The following is a 27,956-nucleotide window of genomic DNA, read 5'->3' on the forward strand; positions in this document are numbered from 1 at the left end:
AGAGGAAGGTTTACTGCAGAGCCAAGCAAGGAGAATGGGAGGCTTGTGCTCAAAAGATCCCAACTCCTGATGGTTTTCAGGGAAGAGTTTTTAAAGGAAACCTTTGGGGTGAGGCCTGCAGGGTGCACGACTTTCTTCTGATGGGTGGACAGCGAGGTGGTCCAGGGATCCTGTGCTTAGTGTGAAGCCCCCATCCTCCGCCGTGGTGGGGGCCTTAGTTCCTGCAGAAGAACTCAGAGGTATGTATCAGGTTGTTACGTGTATCCCTTGAGGAGGAACTAGGACTCTGTTTATTGCGCTATTGTTTCTTGACTGAGCCTCCCTTGTTTCTGCATTCCCTCCCTCCTCTAATTAGGGAAGGTCTAGGAGGCTGAAACCTTTTTCCTACACATGAGAAATGGGGGACACGGAAAGGCTTCTGTACCCAGGAGGGCTCTCTCTTTGCTACACATCTCGGCATCTCAGCATTTTGGCTCTTGTGTGTCAGGCAAGAACCTGGTTTGGAAGCAAATTTGGGGAACCATCCAGGAGGTAAGTCCAAACACACCTATTACCTGTGACTCATCAGTCCCTCACTGGTACTGGGAGCCTGTGGGCGAGTCCCAGCAGCTCCTAGTCTGTTCGTGTCAGGGACCCTCCCCCGGATCTCCCCAACAAGGTGCCACTGACCTTTGGTGCTTCGTTTTGTTTTGCAACAAAGAGATGGTTTGGGGGCTTAGAAGACATCTTTGGGGTGAGTAATCTCGTTAAAGAAACACACCTGTGCCTGGATTGTCTTTGCAGTGATCACCCAATCGTGGGTTGGAGGCCCACCTGGTAGGATTTTGGAGCCAACATAAAAGATTCACAGCTACAATGTACTCCATACCTGGGTAAAAGGCCTGGGGCTCTGGTATTTGGTCTTGTTTGTTCTGGTCTGGTCTTATCTATGTCCGTCTATGTCTGATTGTCCTGCTAAAGGTGGGCTATTGGGGACTGAGCTTCTTGGTGCCGGTAGCAAGGACCCTTAGAAAGATTTTGTTGCTGTAACCACCCGAAAGCAAAGCCCCTTCAAAATGAGAAATGTTAACTCAATTCCCCTGTGCAGCCCTCCAGCTGCATTCTCCCAAATTGGGAGACTTTGAGTAATGAATCCATGGAAAAGAAAAAAATGGTTTGTTTTGTTTGTTTAGTAACACTGCATGGCCACAATATCCTTTAGACTCTGGAGCAAAATGGCCTGAAAAAGAATCCTTAAATTACAATTCTACAACTAGATTTAGTTTGTAAATGGGAAGAACGGGATGAAATGCATTATATACAGTCTCTGATGTTGTTGTGTCAGAATAAACCTGTGCAGAGGAGATATAGGGTTATGGTCCAACGGGAAGGGGAGACAGAGAAACTTCTTTTGCTTGATTCAGATGCAGAGGAGGACCACTTGCTGTGAAGCCAGTCAGACACTGCAACTGCTCCTTCTCTATCCCCAGGCAATGGTGTTCCGGCTCTTGCATTGCCAGAGCCTGAGCCACAGCCTCAGGCTCGAGTCCCGCCCCCTGGTCTCCAAGAGTCAACAAATAGGAATGGTCTCCCCCTCCCATACCTGCCAGGGAGCTACCCCAACTCGGGTGGGGCAATATCCCTTAAGCTAAGTCCCCATTGGGGGTGTGAATGCTGAGACTGGGTAGCCTATGAGATGCATATGGGTCCACTATCCCTTTTCGACTTCAGATTTATTTAATTGGAAGAACCATATGCCAGCTTACAGAGACGACCCAAAGAGAATGGAAGATCTTTCACCGATCTTTGCAACCTCCAACCCAACCTGGGCAGATGTTCAAAATTCCCTGGTGGTCCAGTGGTTAGGGCTCCGTGCTCCCACTGCAGAGGGCACAGGTTCGATTCTTGGTCGGGGAACTAGGATCCCACATGCCATGCAGCATGGCCCCCCGCCCCCAGAAAAAAGGTTCAGGCAAAGTTTATGAAATACCCTCCTCACTTCAGAAGGACATAGAATGGTGCTGGATAAAGCCACGGGAGAGGCAGATCAGCTGCACACAGAAATCCCTGGTAACCCAATATGAGCCACGGCAAGCGTAGCTGTACCAACAGCAGACCCCAGTTGGGAGGTGAATGCTGGGGATGGGCTAGAACTTGAACGTCATGGAGACTGCATTCTTGGAGGGTTGCCAAGAGGGGTGCCAAGCCAAAGAAGCCTCAGTGAGATACAGGAGGTAAAAACGAAACCGAATGAGGATCTTCCAGAATTTCTAGACCGGATCTTTAAAGCCTACAGGCAATATACAGGTATAGACCCTGAGGCCCCACAGAATTTAAAGGTGGCTAATACGACTCTTATTGGTCAGAGAACCCCTGATATACAGAGGAAATGACAAAAGGTGGAAGGGGCTTTAGGGATGCCTATGTCTCATCTTGTTTAAATTGCCTTCAGAATTTTTCATGGCAGGGACCAGGTTCAGGAGAAAAGGGCACGACGGAGAATAAAACTGGCCACTCCACTGGTGACTGCCTTGACACAGGGAAGAGCCGGACCAAATGGATGACCCCCCACGAGGGACTCAGCAACAGGTAAGAGGCCTCAAGCTCCCACTTGAATGGTGCATCCTATAGTGGGACCCCACCAGCGTGCATATTGTAAACAGGAGGGACCCTGGAAAAGCGTCCCATCCTCAGTAAGGCTTAAAGGTAAACAGTGGGCGTGCCAGGTGATCAAGAATGACAGAGGTTGATTGACATATATATACTAATATGTATAAAATGGATAACTAATAAGAACCTGCTGTATAAAAAAAAAAAAAAAGAATGACAGGTTCTTTTAAATCCCATCGAGTCCATCAATATCTCCCATATGGAGCCCCGGATGACTAAGACTATGTGGGGAATCAGCTTTTGGATTTCCTGATTGATACAGGGACCACTTACTTTGTCTTAAACACCTGGCCTTCCAAACTTTCTTCTGAGACTGTTAGTGACTGGGGTGTCGGGAGAAACCTTGAAAAAGCCCTTTCTCCAGTCACTAGACTGTCAGATGGGGAAAAACCATCTGAAGCATGGCTTTCTACGCATGCCTGAATGCCCCATTCCCCCTCTGGGACAAGACTCACTAAATACCAGGGTTACCTTTGCATCTGGGCAAATAGACATTAACGTACCCCCTGAGCAGGCTCGCCCACTGGAGACTCTAGTGTTCCAACCCCAAAAGACAGCCTGCGACCATTCCGGAAGAGATACTGCAGAAGGTGAGCCAGGAGGTGAGAGAGGATGGGGGTCTGGGAAGAGAGCAAAGACTGCTACACCTAAGATATTCACCCAGTGATCCCTAACCCATACACCCTGCGCACTACTTTGTCCGCAGATTTTTGTTGGCTTCCCATATTGGAGTCGAAGAATGGCTTTTTTTTTTCTTTTCGCATACCCTTGAGTTCTGACTCCCAAGAGTTGTTTGCTTGCAAATGGGAAGGTCTAGATACAAGAGTTAAAAAAAGAGTACTCCTGGACACTACTTCCTGGGGGGCGGGGGGATGGTTTAAAAATTCCCCCACAATGTTTGGAGAAATCCTGGCAAAAGATTTGAGGGACCTTCCACTAAAGAAGGGATCCCTGCTCCAGTATTGTGGATGATCTTCTGCTTACCAGTAAGACAAACACCTAGGACCAGAATACAGTGTTGACTTTGAACTTCTTGATTGAAAGAGACTATAATGGGTCCAAGAAAAAGGCAGAGTTCTCAGCCCTCTGTTAAATACTTGGGTTCTGAACTCTCACAAGGATAGAGAGACTTGCTCCCCGACAGAATGGAAACTCTAGACCCCCGGGGATTCCTGGGGGTGGCCGGGTTCTGCCCCATTTGGATCCCCAACTTTGGACTCATAGCAAAACCCCTTTTAGGAAGCTCTTAGGGGAGACGATGAACCTCTAGACTGGAATCTTGGAAGAATAAACATCCGGAAAACCATATCCATCCTCACTGGACCAGACCTTATGGAGGAACATGATGGGGGAACAGAAACCATGCTTGCTGCGGAAGAAAAACTGGGACCAAGATCATCCAAACCTTGGCTGGTTCCAGACCCCCAATAGTGACTTCTCCAAGGGGGCAAGTGAACCTCTTCATGGATCTTAAGTTTCTTTTCAGAAAGAAGCTGCAAGAAAGAAATCAAGGTGAGCGGGATTGCTGCAGTGGTGGCTTTGGTAATTCTCAGAAGGCAATTTAAATAACTTGTTAGATTACCAGAAAGATTGTTCTCCTTTGTTATGCCTTCTCTTGGCTTCTAACCTCCCGGGCTTGGAAGGACAATTCAGTGATTACCTACTTTTGCCAAAGTTTGAGAAGTGCTAATTCCTCTAGCTGTTGGACTTGTCATCCAAAACCTTTTTTCTGTATTGGATCATGCTGATCCCTTGACTGTGCCTGTCATTAATTTTTTGACTCTCCCTATTTTCACTGTGTCTTCAGATGTAACATATCAGATTAGGCTAATAGAATTTCCTGTCCCCTGTTTTTTCTTGACTAAGCTGAAATTTGGTCCTCTCCTCATGTCCTTGGATTTTTAAAGACCTGGTGTCTACCCCTGGCGAGGTTCTACTTTGTCAGGATATTGTAGAAACTGTACTTAATTTTCCCAGGCTATGTCCCTTCCATATATAATATCTAAGAATGTCAGATGTCTGACATTCTGCATGCCCCCCTCAGGGTACATCTTTGTGGTTTCAGTTACCAATCTTGGGCCTATAAGTGCCTTGACAGCTGGTGTGTAGGTAGTAATTGTTTATTAAAATCAAAATGTTAACTTGAATCCAGGAATAAGAGAATATTTTCAAGTGAGTACTAAGCAGTTTGATTCCACAAGCTGCACCCCTTATCAGCAGGAAGTAGCCAGAACGGTTTTTGCCTTTATTCCTCAAGATTAAGGAATGATCAAAAATAGGGGGAACTGCAACCGTGAGTTAAATCCATTTCACCTGCTTCCACTAAGGTTGTTTAAGACTTGCCTGTCCTCCAAGCAGCCCATAGCTAAACAATAAGGTATTTGCCCAAGTTGTCTTCTAGGAACTTGGAGTCAGCTGTGTCTGGTTCAGCTGAGCTGGTTGAGACTGGATAGGACCACCCACCATTCACCTGGGCATGGGCGGGGGTCCATCGGTGACCTTTTGAACATGCAGAGGCCTGTAGCTTAGTTATGCCTGTGCAGAATGATAATTATCACCCCTTTTTCCAGTCACCTGCCCCCTGCTCCCCACGCCTCTGCCCTGCAGCTTTATTCTTCACCTCATAAATACCCTGAGCCCCTTGCCTTCAAGGAGAGGCAGATCTGAGATTTGTTCTCCTGTCTCCTTGCTTGGCTGCCTTGCGAATCAATCCTCTTTGTTGCGAACCTCAGTTTCTCAGCATTTTGGCTTGCTGTGCATCGGACAAGAGGAGCTTGCTTTGGTGTCAGGCCTTCTGCAAATCCCAAACTTGAGGGCAAAAGTGAGGTAGGCTGTTTGCCCCCATTTTACAGATGGGGAAACTGCGACTCGCTCAAGGGAACACACAGCCAAGGTGACAAAGTCTGAATTTAAGCCCAGGTTTCCCTGACTACAGAATCTGTACTGCTAATATTTTTTTTTAAAACTCATGTACTTTAGCATTTCTGGGCATGTCCTGGATGTTTAATGTCAATATTTGTTAATTAAAATGGAGCTTTCAGTTCTCACTGTCGACTGAAAAACAAAACAAAACATACAACCTGAAAGTTGAATTGTTCTTGTTCAGGGACATTACTGAGGACTGCAGAGCCCTCTCAACTCTGAAGAACTGTTCCAAAGAGGTAAGGGAGGAGCCAGGATATGAGTTTTTGCGGGGGTTGGGGGGGTGGTTGGGGGTGCAGTTGAACACTCAGAAGATTACTGCTAATCACAAAAAGCATCTCAAGTGAATGAGTTTAGTGCCTTTCTATAAGAAGATGGAAGAATCTAGGCTCATTGAAATTATTCCTTTGATATGCATCTGAACTATCTAGGACCAGTATCCTGTTTTTTCCATCTTGAGTTCCACCTAGGGCACACAAACCCTCTGGGCAGCTGCAACGTAGGATGGCCATAATCCATTGTCTACCAGAATGGCAGGCAAAGTTCTTTGTTTGCTGAAATGGCAGGCAACATTCTTTGCCCGCACCGGGAAGCAAGAGAACCAGCCAGGCTCTTCTCAAGAGGATGTAAATTTAAAAGTCAGGAGGAAAAGGTGAGAGACGGGGGAAGAGAGCAACCCTGGTAGCACAGAGAGGAGGCTGAGAACGCGGGGTGTGAAGTCAGGCTAACGGTGGACAGGTGTAAACCATCAGCATTCTCACTTTACACCTAAGGAAACTGAGGCCCAGGGGACGGCGAGAGGGGCCCGCGGAAGGAAAAAACTTAAGGGAAAGGCAATCGGAACTTCGAGTTTCCAGGCCGTACCCAGAGTGCCCCAAAACCGCATAGGCAGGGGTTTTCCGCACCTGGGGCTCCCGCTTGTCGCTCAGGCCCCGCCCCTCCTATTGCTTATTGGTCCTTTCGGGCACGAGACCAATACAGGAGTCAGCCAATGGGAGTGGCCCACGGCGCGTCTTTCCCGGGAAAGCGGAGGCAGACCTGGAACCCGGAAATGCGAGGCGCAGACAAATTGAGGAAGCCAATACGCTGCGAAGAGGATGGCGGGCCGACCAATGCAGAGTTGCCGAGGGCGGGGCCACGGGCTGACGGCAAAGGTCCCCGGAGCCGGCGGCCAGCCGAGACTGCGAGTGCTGAGAAGGCGACTGCAGAGTGCTGAAAAGGCGACAGCAGAGCAGGGCCGGGTAGTGGCGCGAGGTGAGGAGGGGGTGAACCGGGAAGGGTGCAGCGGGGCAGTGAGCCCTGGGTGGGGTTTGGAAAGGGGCGGCTCCTCAGAATGACCTTAGTCCAGTGTCCTCGCCTCTTGGAGCCCCTGTTTCCCCCTTAGTAGCTAGTGAGGGCTGAGAGATTCGTGCCCCCAGAACGCACGTCCTCCTCGGAGAAGTCCAGCCCCGCCGAGGAGCCCGCGCCGACCATCTGGACGAAGCAGTGACCCACACCCTCTTTCGTACCTCCCCATTAGAGCTCGTCCCAAGCCTTTTCAGATGTTCTGTATCAACCAGCCAGGCTCCCCCAGAAACCTTATCAGTCAGTTGTGGGTCTTGGTCCAGTACCAGAAACAGACGGGATCGGGTGCTTGGGCCCTGATTATGAATAAAGTAGAGGTGAAGACCTGGGTACTCTGGACCCAGATGCACTGGGAATTCGTTCCCGAATGCCTCTGTTTATTCCCTGTAGGTTGTCTGGGAATTGACTTGCTCTCTGTGTATCAGTTTCTCTTGTCTGTGAAGTGGAGCCTAGGGGTAGCTTTCCTCCGTGAGGTGGTGAGGGGTAGGTGAGATAAGGCATTGCTAGCACTCAGCTCAATGCCCAGCACACCATAGTTGCTTAATAAATGCTTGTTAGTATGATGGTGCTTGCAGACCCGATCCCTCCACTCCCACTGCCAGCCCCAAGCACCTGCTCATTGTTACAGAAGGCAAGTGGTCACCCCTCTAGCCCACAACCTGAGTTCCTCTTGAGATGCTCAGACTGCCCAAACTCTATGCGGGATGCCTCCTGGACAGGCCAGGAAAAGGCGGCCAGAGCGGGGAACAGCATTGTGGCTAATAGCAGGGTGAGGGCAGGAAGAGCTGACTGCCAGGTGGCAATAAATCAGGCCTCCGAACAGTTGTACTTAGCAAAGAATGAGCCTCAGAACTACCTTAGCTGTTCTGGACATGTGTGTTATGTGTCTAGGGCACCCAGTGTTTGGGGTCAGAGGCCACAGAGATTTATGCTTAAGTGGGGAGGCTTTTGAGCCATGGGTTCCTGAACGAAAGACCGTCACTTGCTCACTGGGTGACTGGGTAAGGGCCTTCACCTCTCTGAGCCGGTCTCAGCTCGAGAATGGGGCAGCCTCAGCTCCTGTTGAAGATTGCAGGAGGGTACGTGTGAGGTCCTTAGGGTTTAGCACAGGGTCTGGCACGCAGTAGGTGTTTAATAGCAGTTGGGTGGCAGCAGCACTGCTTTTCGCAGCGTCACACTGCCCTGGGGGCGGCACCTAATCCTTGCCTCGCCCCCACCCCTGGTCACAGTGAATTAAGAACCCTGGCATCTCCACGCCTCCCCTGAAGCCAGAAATGTGTCATCAGGGTATCGGTTCCCCTGCTTCAACTCCTGCAACTCCTGGTTCCCTGCAGATCCTGCTCTCTCCCAGGCCACTGTGGACATGTGCAAGGGGCCCACCCCTTGGTCCAGATGACACTCATGTCGATGGCTTCAGTGATGGCGGTGACTGAACCAAAATGGGTCTCAGTCTGGGGCCGCTTCCTGTGGGTGATACTGCTGAGCATGGTGCTGGGCTCCCTGCTGGCCCTGCTGCTGCCGCTGGGGGCCATGGAGGAGCAGTGTCTGGCTGTGTTCAAAGGCTTCTACCTGCTCAGGAGCAAGTTGGACAGGACCCAGCCTGCCATCACCAAGTGCACCAGCCCGTCCACGGAGCTCAGTGTCACCTCCAGGGATGCAGCACCGCTGGTGGTCAAGACCAAGGCCTCTCCAGGTAAGACTGGCCATCTCGCCTCGACGCTCGTTAATCCCATAGGTATTCAGAGGGCCAGCTATGTCGTGTGTGCGGGGCACAGGGTCAGCCCTGAGCTCCTAGCTAGACAAGGTGATAGGTGGCTGAGATACATGTGGTGATATGGAAGCAGAGGGAGCCGTAGGAGCACACCAGGAAGGCTCCCTGGAGGAGGGGATGCCTGAGGAGAGACCCAAGGGAAAAGGTTTGAGGGGAGAGTGTTCCAGGCAGAGACCACAAGGTAGGAGAGCCCTGGGCACTTCAGGAACTGAAAGAAGTCTGGGAGGTGTGGCTGGCCCTGGGGGTGGGAGGGCCAGCAGAAAAGGGCCAGATGTACAGCAGGGTCCAGTTGAAAACCATTAGATTAAAAGAATTTTTAAAAGGTCCAGGGATGAGGAGGCCCCCAGGGTCTAGCAGCAGTGAGGAGCCTTTCACAGCCAGGGCCTAAAGGGGCAGGGGTGGAGGCAGGGGGAAGGGACCCGCACCTCCAGAAGAAATCACCAGAACGGCTGCGAGCTGGAGCAGACGTAGGGGAGGGCCGCCTGACAGGAGCTGCGGCCGTGGGAGAACACAGCCGCTCAACGACGGCAGGTCAGAGGAGGGGGCCGGGGGGCCCGGCTGCTGCCCCCACGGTAGAGAACGGCTCTGGGGCTGAGTGAACAGCGACCAGCACAGGGCCCCACTGGGCTGCAGGGAACAAACATGTCTGCACAGACAGGTATGCGGAAGGGCGTGTACAGCATGGCTAGGTCGAGCCCCCGAGGCCCTGGAGGAGACCAGCTGTCGGGCGGTGCCTCCCCTGAACGTCCTCTGCCCTCTCTGACCCACGCCTCTTTGGCTCTTTTCTAGCCAACAAGTTAGAAGCCAAAGCAGCTTTGAACCAAGCCCTGGAAATGAAACGCCAGGGCAAGCGGGAGAAAGCCCACAAGCTCTTCCTGCATGCCCTCAGCATGGACCCGGGCTTCGTGGACGCGCTTAATGAGTTCGGCATCTTCTCAGAAGAGGACAGGGACATCATCCAGGCTGACTACCTGTACACCAGAGCGCTGACCATCGCGCCCCACCACAAGAAGGCGCTGGTCAACCGCGACCGCACGCTGCCGCTGGTGGAGGAGATCGACCAGCGGTACTTCAGCATCATCGACAGCAAAGTGAAGAAGGTCATGTCCATCCCCAAGGGCAACTCGGCACTGCGCCGGGTCATGGAGGAGACGTACTACCACCACATCTACCATACAGTGGCCATCGAGGGCAACACTCTCACCCTCTCAGAGATCAGGCACATCCTGGAGACCCGCTACGCCGTGCCAGGGAAGAGCCTGGAGGAGCAGAATGAGGTCATCGGCATGCACGCGGCCATGAAGTATGTCAACACGACGCTGCTCTCCCGCATCGGCTCTGTCAGCATCGGCGACGTGCTGGAGATCCACCGGCGGGTGCTGGGGTACGTGGATCCCGTGGAAGCCGGCCGCTTCCGCACGACACAGGTCCTGGTGGGCCACCACGTCCCGCCCCACCCTCAGGAGGTGGAGAAGCAGATGCAGGAGTTCACCCAGTGGCTCAACTCAGAGGACGCTATGAACCTGCACCCAGTGGAGTTTGCGGCCCTGGCACACTATAAACTCGTCTACATCCACCCCTTCATCGACGGCAACGGAAGGACCTCGCGCCTGCTCATGAACCTCATCCTCATGCAGGCGGGCTACCCGCCCATCACCGTCCGCAAGGAGCAGAGGTCCGAGTACTACCACGTGCTGGAGGTGGCCAACGAAGGCGACGTGAGGCCGTTCATCCGCTTCATTGCCAAGTGCACGGAGACCACCCTGGACACCCTGCTCTTTGCCACCACGGAGTACCCTGTGGCACTGCCAGAGGCCAGACCCAACCACTCTAGGTTCAAGGAGACGCTGCCTGTGAAGCCCTAACGCTCCAAATCCTCCCTTGGTGGCAAAGGATGTCCCAGGGGGGAATAAATCCAAGAAACTCAGCATTTCTAGAAACCTAGTCATCTCCCAGAGCAAGAGGAAGATGGGTAAGGAACTTAAACATTCTTTCTAAAAGCATTCTTTCCAAATGCTTCTTTAAAGAAGAAAACTAAATTATTAAGCCTTGTCCCTAAGGTAACTTATAATTGAGCCCAGTTATTTATTTCCCTCTGAGCTGGTAATGTGTGGTGTCAGCTGTCTGTGCTGGTGGCCCCGATCCTTGGGGTGGCCCCAGCAGGCTTTGGGGGCATCAGTGCTCCTTATGTGACCAGAACACAGGTTCTGGAGCAGAATCTGCACTGCGGTGGGGGAGCTGTGGGATGAGGTCCGGAGGAGTAACTCCTTGCAGCCCTTTCTGGAACCGGCCCCGAGGGTCCGTGACTACCTGAGAGAAGTCAGCACGGCTGAGGAGAACCCGGTCGCAGCTCTGAGAAGTGACTGAAAGCTTCCTTGCGTACAGGTGTTGGCTCCCCTACCAAGAGGTTAGTGTTGTGACTAATCCTTACCGGCAGAGCAAGTTTCTGAGAGATGAAATGAACGTTTACAATATATCTAGTTAGATACCTCACTTATTTCAAGGAAGATTCTTTGAGCCATAGTTTGCAAACTCCGGTACCAGAGGCTGTTATTTTGCCACATCGACCGTTTCTCTAATTAAGAACAGGGGCATGGCTGTCCTGGGTTCTTTGTATTGATGTTTCTCACATTTGCAGCAATTCAGACCAGATGTTTCAGTCTAAAGGTTCTTCTGGGTTTGTCACTTAACAAATCCTGCTGCAAATCAGGCATTAGGACACATCTGAAGACAGACGCCTAGTCAGTACCCAACAAGCATTTGTGAGGAGTCGGAGCGGCAGTTCACAGGAGCCGAGAAACACCTTTGATCGCAGCCAGGATGCGTCCCTTTAATCCACTCACCTGCCCCCACAGCCATTGTCCCCTCGGGGAAGCGGAGCAGATTGCTTTGGAGTGGCCTTATGTTCCTAGCAACTTGTTAAAGGATAAAATGTTACATGTAACAAAGCCAAGTTTCCAAGTTGGCTGCTGCTGTTTAGTCTGAATGGCTGGAAGCCATTGGGTCCCTTTTCCAGTGACCGAGCTGGCGATGTCTAACACTGTACGCACTTTGTCAGTGTCTGAATGCTGGTGAGTATCCACCGAGTGCTGTCTGATTGGAAAATTCAGATCCTTATAGTAATGAGGACACTATTCTGATGCAGTGTTTATACAGTTATTTAATTGTATAATAAGCATGGAGTAATTTTCTGAAAGATTAATAAGTGAAAAGATGTATGAAATGGCCCCAAGTGATAGTTATTCAAACCTTGATAAAAAATATTTTTGTATTTGTATGCTGCCATAAGGTATTTCTTAAACCTTAACTCTTCTATCATCTTGCTCTTTATAAGCACACCAAGGAAGCCTGACAGAAGTGCTTGCTTTGTACTAGAGGGAGAAATTTGCACTTTAGCTATGTGAAGAGTATTATTTTAACAAATTACTAATAAAGTAAAGTATTTTGTTACATAAATGCCTGAGACTTTGCTACCTTATTCAAGAGAGAGATGTTCCCATCTATCCTAAGCGTGAGGGAGGGATTCTTTCAGAACTTTAGCCCTATTCTTTATATTGTTCTGGGAGAAAAACAGATCCAAGATGGTAATTATTTCAACAAGACAACGAGACAGAACTGGTTGGTTATGCTGACAGGGATGTATCGCTGATCTTGCACTAAGACACGAGTAGCCGAAATGGTTTTTCATGTATCTATCTACCATCAGTTTTTTTCCCCCCAGGACTACATAAACCCACTCCTAAGTTCCTGAAAATCTATTTCTAGAACAGTCAACACCCTGCACCTAAATCGGGTCCTGCTCGAGTCTGAAAGGTCCACCTCTGTAACAAGCCCCTGTGGACATTTGAGAGGGTGAAGTGAAGTCAGAGGATTGGCAACAGCAGGAGAACAAAACCGTTTAGCACCACATGACCTGGATTGCTAAGGAAAGGTCCATGGCCCCTTGGTCCCCGACTGACCCACATCCTCTCACCCACGGAATGGGCCTCTCTGCAGGGAAGTGGATGGCCGGCCATCCCAGAGAACACAGTTTCTTCTGACTGCTTCACAGCCGCTGCTTGAATTCAAAAACACCTAACAACAAACATTCTGTGCAGAAGATAAAGATGAGGTACAGAGAACCTATCAACTAAAAAACTTATTTACAAAACAACAAACAGGGAATTGGAGATTTGCCTGGATGGTTGATAACATTAAGGTATTACTGCTAATGTTTCTAGAAATGATAAAACCACGGCCTTTAAGTCCTTAGAAATACATGCTACAGTGTTATTGGGTTAGCACTAATGATGTCTGGGATATCCCTCCAGAACACAGGGGATACAAGAGGGGCAGGAGGTGGAGATGAAGACGGGCTACGAGCTAAGCAATGCTGAAGCTCGATGACAAGCACACGGGGCTTAGTTTACTATTCTACTTATCTGTTTCAAATTGTCCATTAAAAATGTTAAGTTAAAAAATATAGGAAAGCCTGAATGATGCATAAAACCTTTAGAAATAGATAAATGAGAATTCCGATTTTTTCCCCCAGAGTGCCTTTATAAAGTCAGTTTCCCTACTGAACTGCCAATGTCACTTTCAAAGCAATAAATACTGGATAAAAGATGTGGGTAAAAAACTTGAAAGCTGTAAGCGCCAAACTGCTCTAAACTATAGTTTAAAACCAAAGACATCACAGCAGAAATGGTTTAAATCAAAGTGCCAAGCGGATTTGACTTACAAAAGTTCTATTTACACACCCATTAGGTAAACCAAGGTACACCCATTTCAAAATACATATTTGAATGCACATCTGGGTACCTTTCGACAAGAAGTTTTTAAGAGAACTTCAGTTTAATAAACAAAGCTAAATGGGGAGAATTTAAGTTTGCACTTGACAATGCTATTTAAACAAAACCAAAGGGCTGAAACTCAACATTTAGACAAAGAACACAGTTCACTAGTCACTAGGCAAAGAAAAACGTCCATAGCAGATGGCGCACAGAATTCCTATACAAAACAAATGTCACAAGTATTTTGCTTTTAGGAAACAAAACAGTGGGTTGACGTGTCATTTACAAATACGTAATATAAAAACGCACAGCCCCCGTGAACAAAAGCCCATCAGATGTTTTTTATGTGCCCCTTGCCCCCACCCCTTTACTAAAATAGGCCATTCTGGTGAATTACTAACATCTGCCATTTTGTCTTTTAAAAAGAGTGACGGGCACATGTGCTGTGCAGGGTGTAAGAGAAGTGTCTTATAAAAAGGGGACCAGAGGTGGCCAAAAATATTTGGACAAGGGGGTCTCAAAATGGTGTGTTCGCGTTTCACTTCTGTTTCTCACTCTTTAAGACACATCTTAGGAAACCGCACCCTGCGCCCAGCCTGTGGAGTGACCGTTTTCGTCCTCTCGCCCTCAATATGAGGGAGCACTTAAAGCCTCTTTCCCTGGACACCCTTTTCCCGTCCTACCTAAACCAGAGCAAGCGTGTGGCCACGGGCGCTGCCCCAGGTCCTGCACAGCCAGGGCGCAGCTGGGCCACCGGGCGTCTTCCCGGCCAGCATCAAGTAAGGCATTTCCCTTCTCGCACAGTCCCACTCACTTTCTCAGAAGCAACTTGGCAAAGTCGGCATTGGACATCTTGGGTACCTCGGTGGCCGCCGGCGGCGGGGCAGGGCCGTTCTCAGCTTGGGCCGCGGTGGCGCTTGGGCGTTGCAGGGCGCGGGGCAGCAGAGAGAGCTGGGTCCTCCCCTTCCCCCGCCTGGAAGAGCAAACAACGCACGGACCTTCTGAGGTGATAATTGATGAAAATAAGCCAGGACGGTCTTAGATCACCCCAAGGTAAAAGGTGAAAAACAAAAATAAAGAAGGGTAAAGGGTAATAAGACGAGCCCTGTTCTCCCTGACTTCGGGGGTAAAGGGTAATAAGACGAGCCCTGTTCTCCCTGACTTCGGCTATTACGTAAAAATCACTTTAACCAACTTTGCCTTTCCACAATTTTGGCCAGGGCCACGCCTGTGTAATACCATCACACCTAGGGTGGATAAAAAGGGCTCTAACCTTGCAGACTTCACCAAATAACCTCGCACCCTGCTACCTCATCCCTATCGGGTGAGAACACAGCTTCTATCTGGATTACAGGTGGAGATACAGATTAGCACGGCAAGCACATGGCTGTCAGGTTTGGAACCTACACATATGGATTCACCTGCCAAAGGGGACTTTAACGTAATCACTGTGTTAAAAAAATAATAATAAAATAAATAAATCACCCGTGTTAACCGGCGAACACGAGAGAGGGTCCCACTTCCAGACTGGCCCTCAGCGTGGACTTGCTGCAGACACCCTGCCCTGGGAACGAGTGTGAGCGCCCCAGGGACGCCAGGCCCTGACCTTCCGTCTGAACTCACCGCGCACTCACCGCGCTGACAGGAAACTCGGTCACCGTGGTGCAGGCCAGGACGACGTCTGCACCAACGAGCACACAACACTTACGCTCCGTAGATCTGCCGCGGCACCATGGCGCTCCCCGGGGCTTTCCTTGCCTCTGGCTTTTCTGGAGCCTTCCTCTGAGGTGGGTTGCTGATGGCCACTTTGATGACGTTCTCTTTGATAGTCATGCCGTCCATCTTCAGGACGGCCTGAGATGCCTGGGATTCGTTTTCGTACTCCACGTAGGCCAGGCCCTGAAAGTTTGCAAAAGCCCGGCCAGGTGAGTGCTGCAGGGCACAACCTCCTCCCTGAGGTTCACCGGCCGGTTCAGGGCAGGCCCCCGACCCTTGGGTTCCCTCCCCACCACCACCATCCTTTGTCTACAGGTCTCACAGCCCTAGTCTCCCTCCCTATTTCTGCAACTGACTAACTTCAAATAACTTAAGTTCAGTGCATCTTGTGCTTGCTCCAGCCAGAAAAAGAAAGGAAGGAGATGGACCAGCATAAATCTAGCAAATGGATGAGGTGTCCTGGACACAGGTGAGCCCCAATGTCCCTGTGCCTTCGGGCCGCCCTTATTCATACTCTTCAACTCTCGATTAACCTGGATAAATGGGACGGGGGTTGAGAGGTCAACCAAACTCTTCTTAGACAACTACTCAAAACGTGGTCAAGGATTTCACAAGAGATTGAGGGGACCGGAGAAGGGGAGGACATGGTGAGGGGAAAGCCCGTGCAGGGACCTGGGGAGATGGCCAGAGGCCTAGTGAAAAGAGGGGTCCGGGCAGGAGGGAGGAGACTGCAAAGGGGGGCACCTCACCCCAAGGCTCCGCAGCCTGGGAGCTGCACTGGAGCCCCTGCTAATTCGTGGTAGTTTTTCTTCAAACACCCTATTCTTTTTAGTACAATGAGCCACATACGGGTTCATCTGACTCCAAATGGAAAAAGAGCCTCGCGCATCTATCCTTCTGTTAACTTCTCGTCTGCCTCCTAGTAGACAAATCAGAACCCACTCCAGAACCAAGTAATCTCTGAACAGAGGCTCGCCCAGACTCCGGGAGGCGACTGCCGTCTGCTCAGACGCTGACCTTGGGTTTGCCGGCCCGGTTGGTGACCAGCCGGATGTCCTTCACAGTGCCATGGGCCTTGCAGATCTCTTCTAGTTCCTCTTTCGTGCAAGAGAATGGCAGGCCCGAGACGAACAGCTTGTGTTTCTCCAGGGCAGTGCTGTACCTGAACACCTACAGGGAGGAGTGGGGAGAGGAAACCGTGACCCGAGCCCCAGCCCAGCTCCCCACGACACAGGGTCAGGCCTTGTCCACAGGCCTGGCCCAGCCAGAGCCCAGAGCCCGCTCCAGGTGCCGGGAACTGTTAACTCGCCCTGGGCAAGTCACTCAACTTCTCGAAGCTTCCACTTCCTCCTCTGTAAAATGGCAAGTGAAGCCACTTTTCTCAGAGCCTGGGTGACGACCCAATGAGGTAACATACAAAGCACCTGGCACGTCCCTTGTCACTCCTAACCATCCAACGGCAAGCAGCCATCACACAGTTCCTAACTGTATCGTCATCTGTCAAGTAATGCCAGCTCGAAGTGACCCAGCCCCGAGTTGAGACCTCAGCGAACCAGCTCAGAACAGAACTGACCCGGTTAACGCGCAAGTTTCGTTCTTAGCAAATGTTCCACGTGTATTCTAAATATGAGCTGCTGCAGGAAAAGAGCGCTTACCCTGTCCTACCGCAACCCTACGTAAAGGCGTGCTTTCTTACACAAACCAACCTTGAAGTCTGGGTTTTTGCTCTTGTCCACACAGGGGGAGACAAACATTGGCCGCCCCTCAACGGTCTGCCGATCCAGCTCCAGGGCCCGCAGGGCCACCGCCTCCTCTTTAAACTCCACGTAGCAGTAGCCCCGGAAGTCGCCACGGTTGCTGAAGATGGGGCGGACCTCGACCACGTCCCCGCAGGCCTCGAAGAGTGGCCGGAGCGTGGCAGCAGGCTCCTGCAGGCCGTAGGGCAGGTTGCTGACGAAGACGGTGACGCCGTCCTTGCTGCTGTCGTGCGGCACCCTGGGCACATCCCTCCTTCGGGCGGCCGCCCGCTGCTCCTGCTGCTCGGAGGGGGGCTCCGCGGCCGCAGGGGCGCTGCCCCCACAGAGGCCCGGGCGGGCTTCTGGGCCCGGCTCAGCCTCCCCAGCGGGAGGAACGCTGTTCTCCACCCTCCTGCGCTTGGAAGGCTGCTCTACAGTAGGTCAGGAGAAAAGCAGTGACGATTAGTTAACTGCCCCTTCCTGCCGGTGAGCTGTGCAAGGGGAGCGGCTGGCAGGGAAAGGGCTCTTCCCCCTATACGCGCCCCCCCCGCCCTCTGCCAGGTCTCTCTTGACCCGCCCAACTCATCCCACTCCCTTCCGGGCCCCAGTTACATTCGTGTGAGGGGACGAACTCAGGTGCAAGTGATAACCTAAGTCCTCATCGGCCACGCTTAATCATATGAGAGGTCAGTGGGTCTCCAAGTTGGGCCGGCAAATCCCAATGACCCCATCCTAGACAGCCCAGGGCAGCAAGGGGAGGATAGAGTCTGGGGACTGCGTGTGAACAAGCACCTCCGGTGACACTGAAGTATGTGCTCCCCAGGCCACCCCTGGAAGCAGTACAAAGTGCTACAGTTCCTACCCACGTTCACGATTGTCTCGTGTCCTTCAACAGAACTTAACAACATTCTACTCCAACCCGCTCTTCCCACTGCCTCCAGGGGGACAATACTGAAACCCAACTGGTGAGGGCCCCCTGCTTCCAGACCTTCCCATCAGTTTCCCACTGCCTTCCCAATGGAGCCTGACCGTGGCACGCTGCATTCCAGGGTGCCCTGACTGGGCCTGCTGGCCTGCCTGCTGCCCCAGCCTCACCCACCCCAGCACTCGGCCCTCTGCCATGCATCAGGGCCCAAAGCCAGACACTTGCTGCTCAGAGAAAATGCCAGGCTGTTTTGTGCCCTGTGCTTTGCTGACCCTGGCTGGCTGGCCCCTTCCCTTCTTTCTCACTTGACAGTCACTCACTCCTCCCCCAGATGCCAAGGTGCAGCGTCACTTCCCCACGAAGTCTTTCCTGCAGGCCGCTGACCCCCTAGTGCTTTCCCTGGCCTCCACCATGATTCACACCTACATCTCCCCGAGTCCCTATTACACGTCACTGCGGTCACAGGTCCCGTTTGCCTTCCCCTGCTAAACCAGAGGCCCTAAAGCACAGTGAGCTACCCACGGTCATTTCTGAAGGCTCCAGAAAGACTCGGGGAGAAATTCTTGGTCAACTGAACAATGACTCCATTACTATTTCCCTCTGGTTGACAACTCTGAACTAGAAAAATGTTTAGCGTCCTTTAGTGTCTAGAGACAGTTCACCTTGACTGATTTTGTTGAAACAAATGTGACCCACACCTGCCCACGCCTGAAATGGCAGGGGTGACAAACACTGGCTGGAAAATTCTACCTGTCAAAACCATCAGGTGGGGACAAGTAAGGCTGGTGTCACTGCAGGGCCCGGCTGCGGTGGCGGTGAGGGGCGCCGGGGCCTGAGGATAAGGCAGTATCCATGCTCAGGGAGTGACGGTACAGGGTGGGGTGTGGGAACCCACGGAGGGAGAGGAGGCACCACTCAGGAAGGGGGCGGTGGTGTCAGCAACAGGGTAGGGAGCGAAGCCCAGGGGGTATGGGCAGGGGTGTGTCTACACGGGGTGGCGCCTGGCACAGGGCCTTGGAGTCAAGCCGGGGAAGAGGGCACCCACGTAGAGGGCAGGCAGGGACAGGGAGGGTGGTGGGCACCTCGCAAGCAACTTATTCTCAAATGCAAGAAAGTTCTCCGTGCTGCTTTGCGCCCTGTCTGGAGCTCCGGGACGTCCCAGGTGAAGTCCTACCAGGCCTTACCTTCCTCATCGTCACCCCACTCTTTCTCATCATCCTCATCAGCTTTGCTCTTGTCCGAGCCTCTGGTCTTCTTCTTCTTTTTCAACGCTTTCTTCTCTGCCCGGGCCCTCTTCCGTTGTTCAACCTTTTCTTCCTCTTGCTGGGCGAGGGCTGCTTCCTTCTCCGCAGCCTGGAAAATCGGGGTATGACGCATCACTGGATGCGGCGATTACATGAAGTCTACTGACTCGTGATGGAAGAGGTGGGAGCACAGGGAGGACGGCCACCACCCGGGGGAAGGGAGGAGAGCAGGAAGAGGACAAGGAGGAGGGCTGCCCCCAGTCTCCCCGGCTGAGCCGCAGCCTCGTCAGGCTTCTTGGGAGCCGCATCTCAAGTCTACGGTATGTCTCACAAGATCCCCATGAATGACTCGCCAAAAGAAAGAAAAAAAAAATCTATAAAACCGAGGCCCTGATTCATCTGGGGGTGTTCATGCTCCAATCACTAGGCTAAGTATGTCAGGCTCCTCTTTTACTTTGTTCGTCTATTCCAATAACCTTTAGGGCCAAAAGTCCTGTTTTGGATTTGTATCTATCATTGGGGCTAAAGTTTTAAGCCGATCTAAAAAGATGACAGGCTTAAATGTTGATTCAAACATTTCATAGTTAATACTTTGAGTAAAAGACATTTCTCAGGACGACCCCAAAGGTTCTGACAAGGAACATTCATACCAAACACAGTCAAAGTAGTTTTCAGAGGTTCAAAGACTTGAAATAAAGAGCATCGTTACCTTAATTCTCTGCTCATTAACGCGAGCCAGTCGAGTTTCGGTTTTCTGAACGGCTATATCCCAATCTTCTAAAGTACCTTGAGAGGAAGAGAAGCAAACTTTCACTTCTTTGGATTTTGAAGGATATAATAATATAAAATTTTCTTACTGTCCCGCACCTCCAGAAGAAAGCTCTTCCATCAAACAGTAACAACTGGAGAATTGGCTCCCCATTTTAAGAAGATTTCATTTGTATAGGTTTCAAGTTTCAGAATTCAAACAGTCCTTCCAGGTGTGTTTAGAACATCCGTTCTCTTTTAGAAAGGAGACTTGAAAACCAGAATAGGTTCTATTATGGGCTCTCTGTGGCAAAGATTATGAAAACATTCTAATGCAAAAGGTACAAGACATCTGTACTAAGACCGAAAGAACTTAAGAGCTCCTCAGATGATAAATGCTGGGGTGTTTTTCTTACTGTTGTTGCTGTTTGGGTGTCTATCTCCAGTTCTGAGGGGTTCATACCCCAAATCCAGACTAACGCCCATGGAAACTGAACACTGAGGCTCTGAGATTCACAAGGGAGGCACACGTGACCAGACAGCACGTTTTGCCGTGTGCCTCTCGGCGCTGTGCTGGAGCACAGTCTCTCCTGAGTCCCAGGGAACCCTTGGCAACGCCTGCAGACGGTTCTGGTGGTCAGCACTGGGGGCAGGAAAAGCGCCACTGGTACCCAGCGGGTAGAGGGAGGCCAGGGATGCCACACACAACAGCCCCCACTAAAGAGTCTTGAGAGGCCTGCGCCAGAGCATCGTCACGGGCCCCCTCGCACGTGGAGTCTGAGGAGGGCTGCAGGACTCCCCCCTCACTGGCGAGCACCGCGTGACGGTCGCATCAGAGAGGCCCCTCGAGGGGCTGAAGCCGTAAACACAGTCTGTCCTTAAGCCTACAGACCTGAGACCAAATGGCAAAAGGGACAGACCCCAAGCCAGAGGCAGCGCGCCGAGGTCCCCACCTTCTGTCCTCTCCATGGTGAGCAACACCTCACAGACGTGTTCCGGGTAGTCGCTGGTGCACTGGACAGCCCGGTGCAGAGCCTTCCTGCAGTGCTGAGTGTCACCGTGGGCCCTAAGGCGGAAAACACACAGTTGGCGCCACCAGCACGCACAGCGGAAGGCGCAGAGGGAGGGCTGCCTTCACACAGCTAACGTCTCGGCATCAAAGCCCACCGCCAACTCCAGCTTCTGAGGAGATGCCACGCTCTGTGTGCTACTGATACTTTTAATGCTTTCTCCTTTGCCCAGGGAGCCCCTCTAGTCAAAAATGAAGGCTTTCTTCTAAGCCACTCTTTCCCTTAGCAAGTCGGTGCTAGTGGAAAACGCACCTGGGGACAGTGGTCCTCAGCCAGGCGTTCTGCCTTTACTGCATTCACGTGTGCAATGCATGGGGGGACCCAAGAGCTGTGGGTGACTTGATAAAGTCCCTAGAGAAATTCTAGGACACGGTCCCACTCGAGGGGAGAGTCACTGACACAGGGGGCTGTCAGATTTCATGCCTAGAGTCAGATCTTCCTACACTGACATGGAAATATATACTGCTCATCAGGATAGTATATCTAAAACAACATTCTGTTCATCCCAGCAGTTATGAGATGCTATGTTCTCATTTCTGTTTTAAAATTTTTTATAAATATAAACATTGTAAATACGTATTAGGACACTCAGAAAAAATTCAGAGCAGCAGTTCAGACCCCTGAGGGTCCCTAAGACCCTTTCAGGAGGTCTGCAAAGTCAAAACTACTTTCATAATAATACCGAAACATTTATTGGACTTTTTCCACTGTGTTGACATTTGCACTGAGGGTGCAAAAGCTACAGTGGCTCTTAGCACAGATCAAGACAGTGCACACCTTGTTAATATTCTGTGTGACAAATGGGATGCACACATCAAAGCACCTCTTTATACCGAAGTACAATGGTTGTAGCAAAGAAACAATGGGTTACTGTTTGAGTTGCAAGCTGGACTAGTTACTTTTTTTCATGGAACATCATTTTCACTTGAGAGAACAGCTGAGTGACAAAAACTATGGTGATTCAGACCTGGGTATTTGCTAGACATTTTCAAAAATTAATGAAGTGAGGCTATCACTTCAAGGAAAACCACTTAAGAGTTTTTGTTGATGGTGATAAGACTGGAGCTTTCAAGTGAAAATCAGAGCTTTGGAAAATTTGTATCTGTCACCGTGAGTCTGACAGCTTCCTACATGTAAGGCTTTTCTACAAAGATCAGTGCAGATGTAACAAATGGGATAATGAAACGCGTCAATATTTGGAAGAGCTGCAGGACTTAATGAGTCAGCATTTTCCACACACACAACGCATGTCACGGGATCATGCGTGGGTAAAAGGTCTGCTCAGTGCAAAACAGACCAATGGATATTAATGCAACAGAGTGAAAAATTCATTGATATGGCTTCAGATTCCAGAATGCAAATGACTATGACTTGTTAAATTTTGCTGTAGTGTGAAAGAAGAATATCTGCAATTATCTGAAAAATACCCCCTTCTCTTTCCTAACCTCTTATTTGTGTGAGGCCAAATTTCCTTCATATTCTTCAATGAAAACATCACAACAGAGGGGACGCAGAAGCAGACGTGAGAATCGAGCTGTCTGCTACTGAGCCAGACTAAAGATATTTACAAAAGTATAAAACCAGCCCACGTTCTCACTGCATTATTTTGGAGTTTGGAAAGCAGTCCTTTCTCATAAAAATGTTAAATGTAATGAATTTATTGTGAATTTTAAATGAATAAAAATATTTTTTAATTTCTCAGTTTTATTTTCTAACATGGTAAATATTAATAAATATACCTCACATAAACAAAAGCTTTTGAGGGGGTCCTCAAATTTTAAGAGTGTAAAGGGGGTCCTGAGACCAAAACATTTGAGAACCGCTGATCTAGAGGAATATTCAAGAAGCTTTAATAGTGATCGTCTCTGGGGAAGGATTTTAAGACTTTCACTTTCTAGCTCACATTTTTTTAAATGTTCAATTTTAACTTGAGCACATACTATTTTTTAAATCGGGGGTAAAAAAAACAAAATGTTCAGAACAGAAAAAAGATGTATTTATAGACATGCAATGTCCAAGATATACTGAATTTAAAAGCTAGTCATATTCTTTATACCTTCTCCATGTCATAAACATTATTTAAAATAATTTTAGAGGTTTAGAAAATGTATACTATAACTGCATCATCATTTCTTAAAAATATAAGCACAGGAAAGTCTCAAAGAACATACCCAAACCATTAACTAATGGTGGTTGTATGTGGGCCTGTCACTGCAAAAAAACTTGGGTTTTTTCCTCTCTGCTTTTTATTATTTCCTACTTTTATAGACAAAGCAGATACAAAAAATAAACAGCTCCCCCGAAAGTCAAATAAAACATTCATGTCCAAAAATCAAAACAAACCAAAATAAATTGAAAGTAATGAATTATACTCCAATAAAGATGTTTAAAAAAAAAAAAAAAAAGTAATGCATGGCTATAAGAGCCCAGGCACAGAATATTATCTTTGGTTCTCTATAGCCCTGCCCCATAAACCCCCAGCCACCGAGGAGAGACAGGACGATAAAGAGAAGCAGTGTGCTGCAAGGAGCAGGCCCAGGCTGCAGAAGGCAGGGGGCACTGCGGGTCACACCTGACAAGCACCGCCCCCAACCCCGGCCGGTTACCTTTCCAGGTTGTAATACTCAAGCCACATGTTGGCATACTTGGCGTTCCCTTTGGTCATGATGCTGTCCCAGAGCTCCCGGGCTTTCTGCATGTTATTGCACAGTCGAGCCTGAACGCATTAGCAGACTGAGTTAGGAGAGGACTCAGACCTTATGATGGTGACACTCGCTACAAAACACACTTCAGACGCACATGGCTAAAAACCTCCCACCCCAAAACTATCAGCGTTACTTAACTCCCTGGACATTCCCGGGCCACCCCCCATGATAACAGCCCGGCCCAAGCATGTCAGCCTTTTTGCAGCGACAAGCCTCAGGCTGTCTGCCCATGCTCACCTCGAGAACCACACTGGGGAGCCCACAGGCACTTACGACAGTACTGGCCAGGCGTTTTTTATTTTTAACAAGCTTAACTGTAAGTGTTTTATTTGAAGGGCAAGGCAGAGAAAGAAAGATGGATCGAGGAGCAGATGCCGGCTCTTAACTTCTGAGCCGCAGCTGCTGCATCCTTAACGTGGTCTCAACACAACCATCCCATCCACCAACTACCTGATACCTGACTCTCCCCCAGAGGAGAAAACGTTAGCATTTTACAATCCTATGAGCTGATTAAGGGCAGGGTTCACGTCTTACTCACCTTGGGGTCCTTGGTTCAGCAATAACATTCAACTCATTATACCCTCTGATTATCTGTGAAACTGTCTGTCTTTCACACTAGATTAAAGCCTTACTAGCACAGGGACAGGGTTTCTCTCGTCCCCCGGCACACAGCGAAAGGCCTGCAAACTGCTTATGCTGGGGACGTGCTCATCAATGGGGCGCAGCGCGGGAGGGGAAGAGGTAACACACAAGCGAGCGCCTGGCATTCAGACAGCTGCTGCGCAACTTCAAGCGGGGAGCTAGGATTCTCCCTAAGACAGAAACGAATGTGTGTCGAGCAAGGAAATAAACATGAATCCTTACAGGGCCTAGACCGTCACCTGGGATCCCGACTCAGCTTCGGTCACACTATCGGACAAAGGTCCCTCAAAAGGGGATGAAACTGACAATGTGTCAAAAACATTTACCTCAATCCGAGCCCAGTTCTGCATGATCAGGCAGCTTGGATCTCCACTCTCACTGAAACCTTGAAGAACAGAAGCAGACGAAATCAGAAAGTAATTGAGAGGCAAATGGCCTCTGACTGAAAAGGTACACCGACCAGAACAGGAAGCACAAGCGGACAAGGCAGGAGGGGGGCCCCACTTACGCTCCTCCACCTCCTGCTTCAGGTACTCCAAGGCGCGGGCGAACGCAGACCGCAGCTCCTCCAGCTCTTTACTGGAGTCTGTGAGAAAGTGCAGAGAGGTTCGGCTCGAGGAAACCACATGCCACGTCTTGTTTGTTCTTTTCAATCCTACACTGACGCTCCCTGGCATCATGCTGGGGACACGGAAATAAAAGTGCCAGTCCCTGCCCTCATCACACAGTGGGGGGAGGCAGATACAGGAAGGCAGCACATCACAGACAGTATGAGGACAAAGGTGACAAGGGCGCCATGTGCGGGAGCACAGCAGAGGGGGTCTCCCCGAGCCGGCAGAATGGCTAAAAGCCCCCTGCATGAGGAAGCAAGCACCAATTAGGGGTGGGGGCGTGTGGTTCTGGTCGCTCTTTTTTTTTTTTTTCTTTTTTGAGGGAGGAGAGAGGAAGGCAGGGGATCCCATGGAGGTTCAATGATTTAAAAGGAACACAGCAGTCCCATGTAAAGAACTATTTAGGATACACAGAAGGGAGAGAAGGGAGAAATGAGACTAAACAAGTTGGCAGGAGCCAGTGTAAACCATTAGGACCATTACTCTCTCCCTTTACAATCCACGGCATGATTCGTTACAAACTGAAATAGCTAAAATTTCTGAGAAAAAAAAAGTTACCAATATCACTTGCCCCATCGTGAGATATTTGGGCAACTGGGACATCCTACCAAAACACATGTTAAGGAAAAGCTCAGTTCTGATAGGAAACACATAAACTTCAATACCTTGTTTGAAATCGACCCTTCTCCTCAGGTAATCAAGGTACGCCTGCCAGATCTCCACATAATCAGTGGCCTGAATGAAGCCAGCGCTCAGAGCTTTCTCGAAGGTCACTGGAGTCGAAGAAAAAGCCAGGATTTGTTGCCAATTCAAAAAGAAGTTATCAAGATGATTATAAAAACTGCTACTGACTATAAAATTCCATATGGCTTAAACAGTAATAGTAATAATGGGATGCAACCAAGTGGAATGAGCTAGAGAGAAATGTTCAAAGGAAAGGCTGCCACAGCGGTGCACAAACTGTGTTCTAGAAAGGGCACACCCCACAAGGTGCCCTGCATTAAAGTGCTCCAGGCCAAGTACGTTGGAGAAAAGACCATGACTCCCTGGAAAATCACAATGAATATTAAGACGTTAAAAAGGTCTAAGAAGTCAAAAATACAACTACTTCGTATCTCCCATTTAGAGCCCTTCTTGTCACTAATACCCAATATCCCAAAGTAACCGCCTGGGGAACGCTGATTTAATGACTTTTGTCACAGCTCAATGTTTCTGACTCGGGGCAAAAAGCTTAGGAGTCTTCCCACAAAAACATCCGCACCCGAAATCACTCGATGATCAACTCCATGTCTTTCCATGGCCAAGAGGTACCGACTCCACAGGGCAACTGTCCACGGGCAGTTTCTAACAGCGCGACTGTGTACAGATAAAACCAAATCCTTTACTTTCAGCTGCCGATCCTATGATAAAGAATGCCAGGGTCAGGAAAGAAAATTTTATTAAGACTTCACCATCCATGAGACATTCCCAGCACAACCAACAAAAGACATTTCCTTAATATGACTGGTTTCTTCAACAAAAAAATCACAAGGGGTTTTGCAGGAAAAGAGGACAGAGGTGGAGAGGGGAACCTACAGATCAAAGAGCTTTAAGAGACATCAGCCAATCCTAATGTATGGATCTTGTTTAGATCCCAATTCAAATCTTTTAGACGTACACATTGAAATATTTACCATCAAAATGTGATTTCTGGATTTGCTTCAAAATAACATGGAAGGGAGGAAAATAGTTAAGGAACCTAGTAAGATTATAGATGAAACTAGACTAGTGCCATTAGTTAAGTGTTGAAGCTGGGTGATGGTTAACTGCAGCTTCATTTTACTTATCTGTCTACATTTATGTATTTACATTTTTCCATGATAAGAAGTTAAAAGAAAAATTAATCTGTTATAAAGCCCTCAATAGTAAGGCTATGCAAAAATTTTTTTACAGTTATCAGTTTAAAATAACTTAAAACACCAGGAGACTTCCTTAGTGAGTCAAGCAGAGAGGAGCAGCATGCAGCTAACTACTGGCACTCTTTCTGATTTTCTTTAAATGGAACCTAAATTGGTAAAAAATAAAGTGAGATTAGAACAGGCAGGTTATCTTACTAGGTACTGACTGTAACGGATCCATAAGTCTGGGACAAGGCAGTTCTCGACCAGCGCGCGCTCAAAGATCAACTGAATGCGGGCGGGGTCTCCAATTTTCATCTCAAAATCGATGTATGCTTGATATTCAGCCAGCCTGGGTGCTTCGGCTTGCAACTGGGGCAAAGGATAATGGCAATGAAATTGAAATGAGCTATGTGACACTGTCAGAAAGCACACACAGCTCCACAGTAAATTTTGGTGAGAATGGCCGCACCAAGAAAAGAATCACCAATCCCCACTCTCAGAACCTCTGCATATCAGGTCTATAAACTAATTAGCAGAAAGTGAATCCAAAGTGCCTCTTCATGGCCATAGTTACAAAGGCTCTGTGAACCCTTTTTAAACTCCATCCCTAGACCACAGGGAATTTAAATCTCCCATCAATCAGGAACTGAATGAAAGAGAAACACCTTTGCCAACTACCATTGCTAACCATCCTTTCAAAACAGATATCACTTTCTTGGCCTACTAAGTGGGGTGAATGCAACCATACCAGAGTTACTTGGTGCCCTGTGCTATTTCAGGTTCGTCACTCCAAATACCAGCTCCTGCCAGAGTACAGGTACATGCAGGAGATGGAGGAGGCTATGCTCAATGTTTACTGATCCAAAGATGTACAATTAAAATTCTTTTTAAACAAAATCCTCTTATTCAACTTGTTTTCTCCTCAGCCACACTCTGCTGACGGTCAAAACAAAATTCAACTGCCTGAGGATTTCATGAATGAAGCTTTGTGAAATGCGACTAAATACCGATCATTTACATGTGAAAAAGGGAGAGGGAGCACATGCAGACCAGAGAGAGAGCACGCATGCTCTGAACTTAGAAAGATGATATTGCAGAGACTCAGTTTCTACTAATACTGACAAAATCAGTTACCCAGACACACTGTGCCACTGAAAACAACTGAAAATACTAGATTAAATATTTTTAAAAAGCTTCTTGCAAATCAACAACAAACTGGCCA

At 49.3% G+C, this 27,956-nt stretch overlaps 2 protein-coding genes across 6 annotated transcripts in view; one reads left to right on the plus strand and one right to left on the minus strand.

Annotated features, from left to right (window-relative positions):
• The first annotated feature begins 6,718 nt into the window (after positions 1-6,718).
• FICD (FIC domain protein adenylyltransferase) lies at positions 6,719-11,738 on the plus strand. The gene is made up of 3 exons (XM_057526108.1): positions 6,719-6,825; positions 8,250-8,608; positions 9,476-11,738. The coding sequence occupies exons 2-3, from the start codon at positions 8,308-8,310 to the stop codon at positions 10,549-10,551; spliced, it is 1,377 nt and encodes a 458-aa protein (XP_057382091.1). The 5' UTR covers positions 6,719-6,825; positions 8,250-8,307; the 3' UTR covers positions 10,552-11,738.
• Positions 11,739-11,828: 90 nt separating this feature from the next.
• Positions 11,829-27,956, minus strand: part of SART3 (spliceosome associated factor 3, U4/U6 recycling protein) — a 50,865-nt gene continuing 34,737 nt past the window's right edge. For all 5 annotated transcript variants that reach the window (XM_057526107.1, XM_057526105.1, XM_057526106.1 and 2 more), the window contains 13 exons: positions 26,948-27,103; positions 26,116-26,254; positions 25,520-25,627; positions 24,752-24,829; positions 24,570-24,628; positions 23,503-23,612; positions 20,780-20,892; positions 19,789-19,865; positions 19,020-19,188; positions 16,881-17,341; positions 16,192-16,344; positions 15,167-15,357; positions 11,829-14,431 (listed from right to left, as the gene is read on the minus strand). In XM_057526107.1, coding sequence (XP_057382090.1) covers positions 14,269-14,431; positions 15,167-15,357; positions 16,192-16,344; positions 16,881-17,341; positions 19,020-19,188; positions 19,789-19,865; positions 20,780-20,892; positions 23,503-23,612; positions 24,570-24,628; positions 24,752-24,829; positions 25,520-25,627; positions 26,116-26,254; positions 26,948-27,103 — 1,977 coding nt within the window. In that variant the 3' untranslated portion in view covers positions 11,829-14,268. The remainder of the gene's footprint in view (positions 14,432-15,166; positions 15,358-16,191; positions 16,345-16,880; positions 17,342-19,019; positions 19,189-19,788; positions 19,866-20,779; positions 20,893-23,502; positions 23,613-24,569; positions 24,629-24,751; positions 24,830-25,519; positions 25,628-26,115; positions 26,255-26,947; positions 27,104-27,956) is intronic.

Source organism: Balaenoptera acutorostrata, chromosome 13 (assembly GCF_949987535.1).
Source record: "Balaenoptera acutorostrata chromosome 13, mBalAcu1.1, whole genome shotgun sequence".
Lineage (NCBI taxonomy): Eukaryota > Metazoa > Chordata > Mammalia > Artiodactyla > Balaenopteridae > Balaenoptera > Balaenoptera acutorostrata.

Bases quoted from the DNA above. Each gene is read 5' to 3' on its own strand.
- FICD (XM_057526108.1), top strand. From the start codon at position 8,308: ATGACACTCATGTCGATGGCTTCAGTGATGGCGGTGACTGAACCAAAA. The intron at 8,609-9,475 runs GTAAGACTGGCC...GCTCTTTTCTAG, and splicing joins CAAGACCAAGGCCTCTCCAG to CCAACAAGTTAGAAGCCAAA.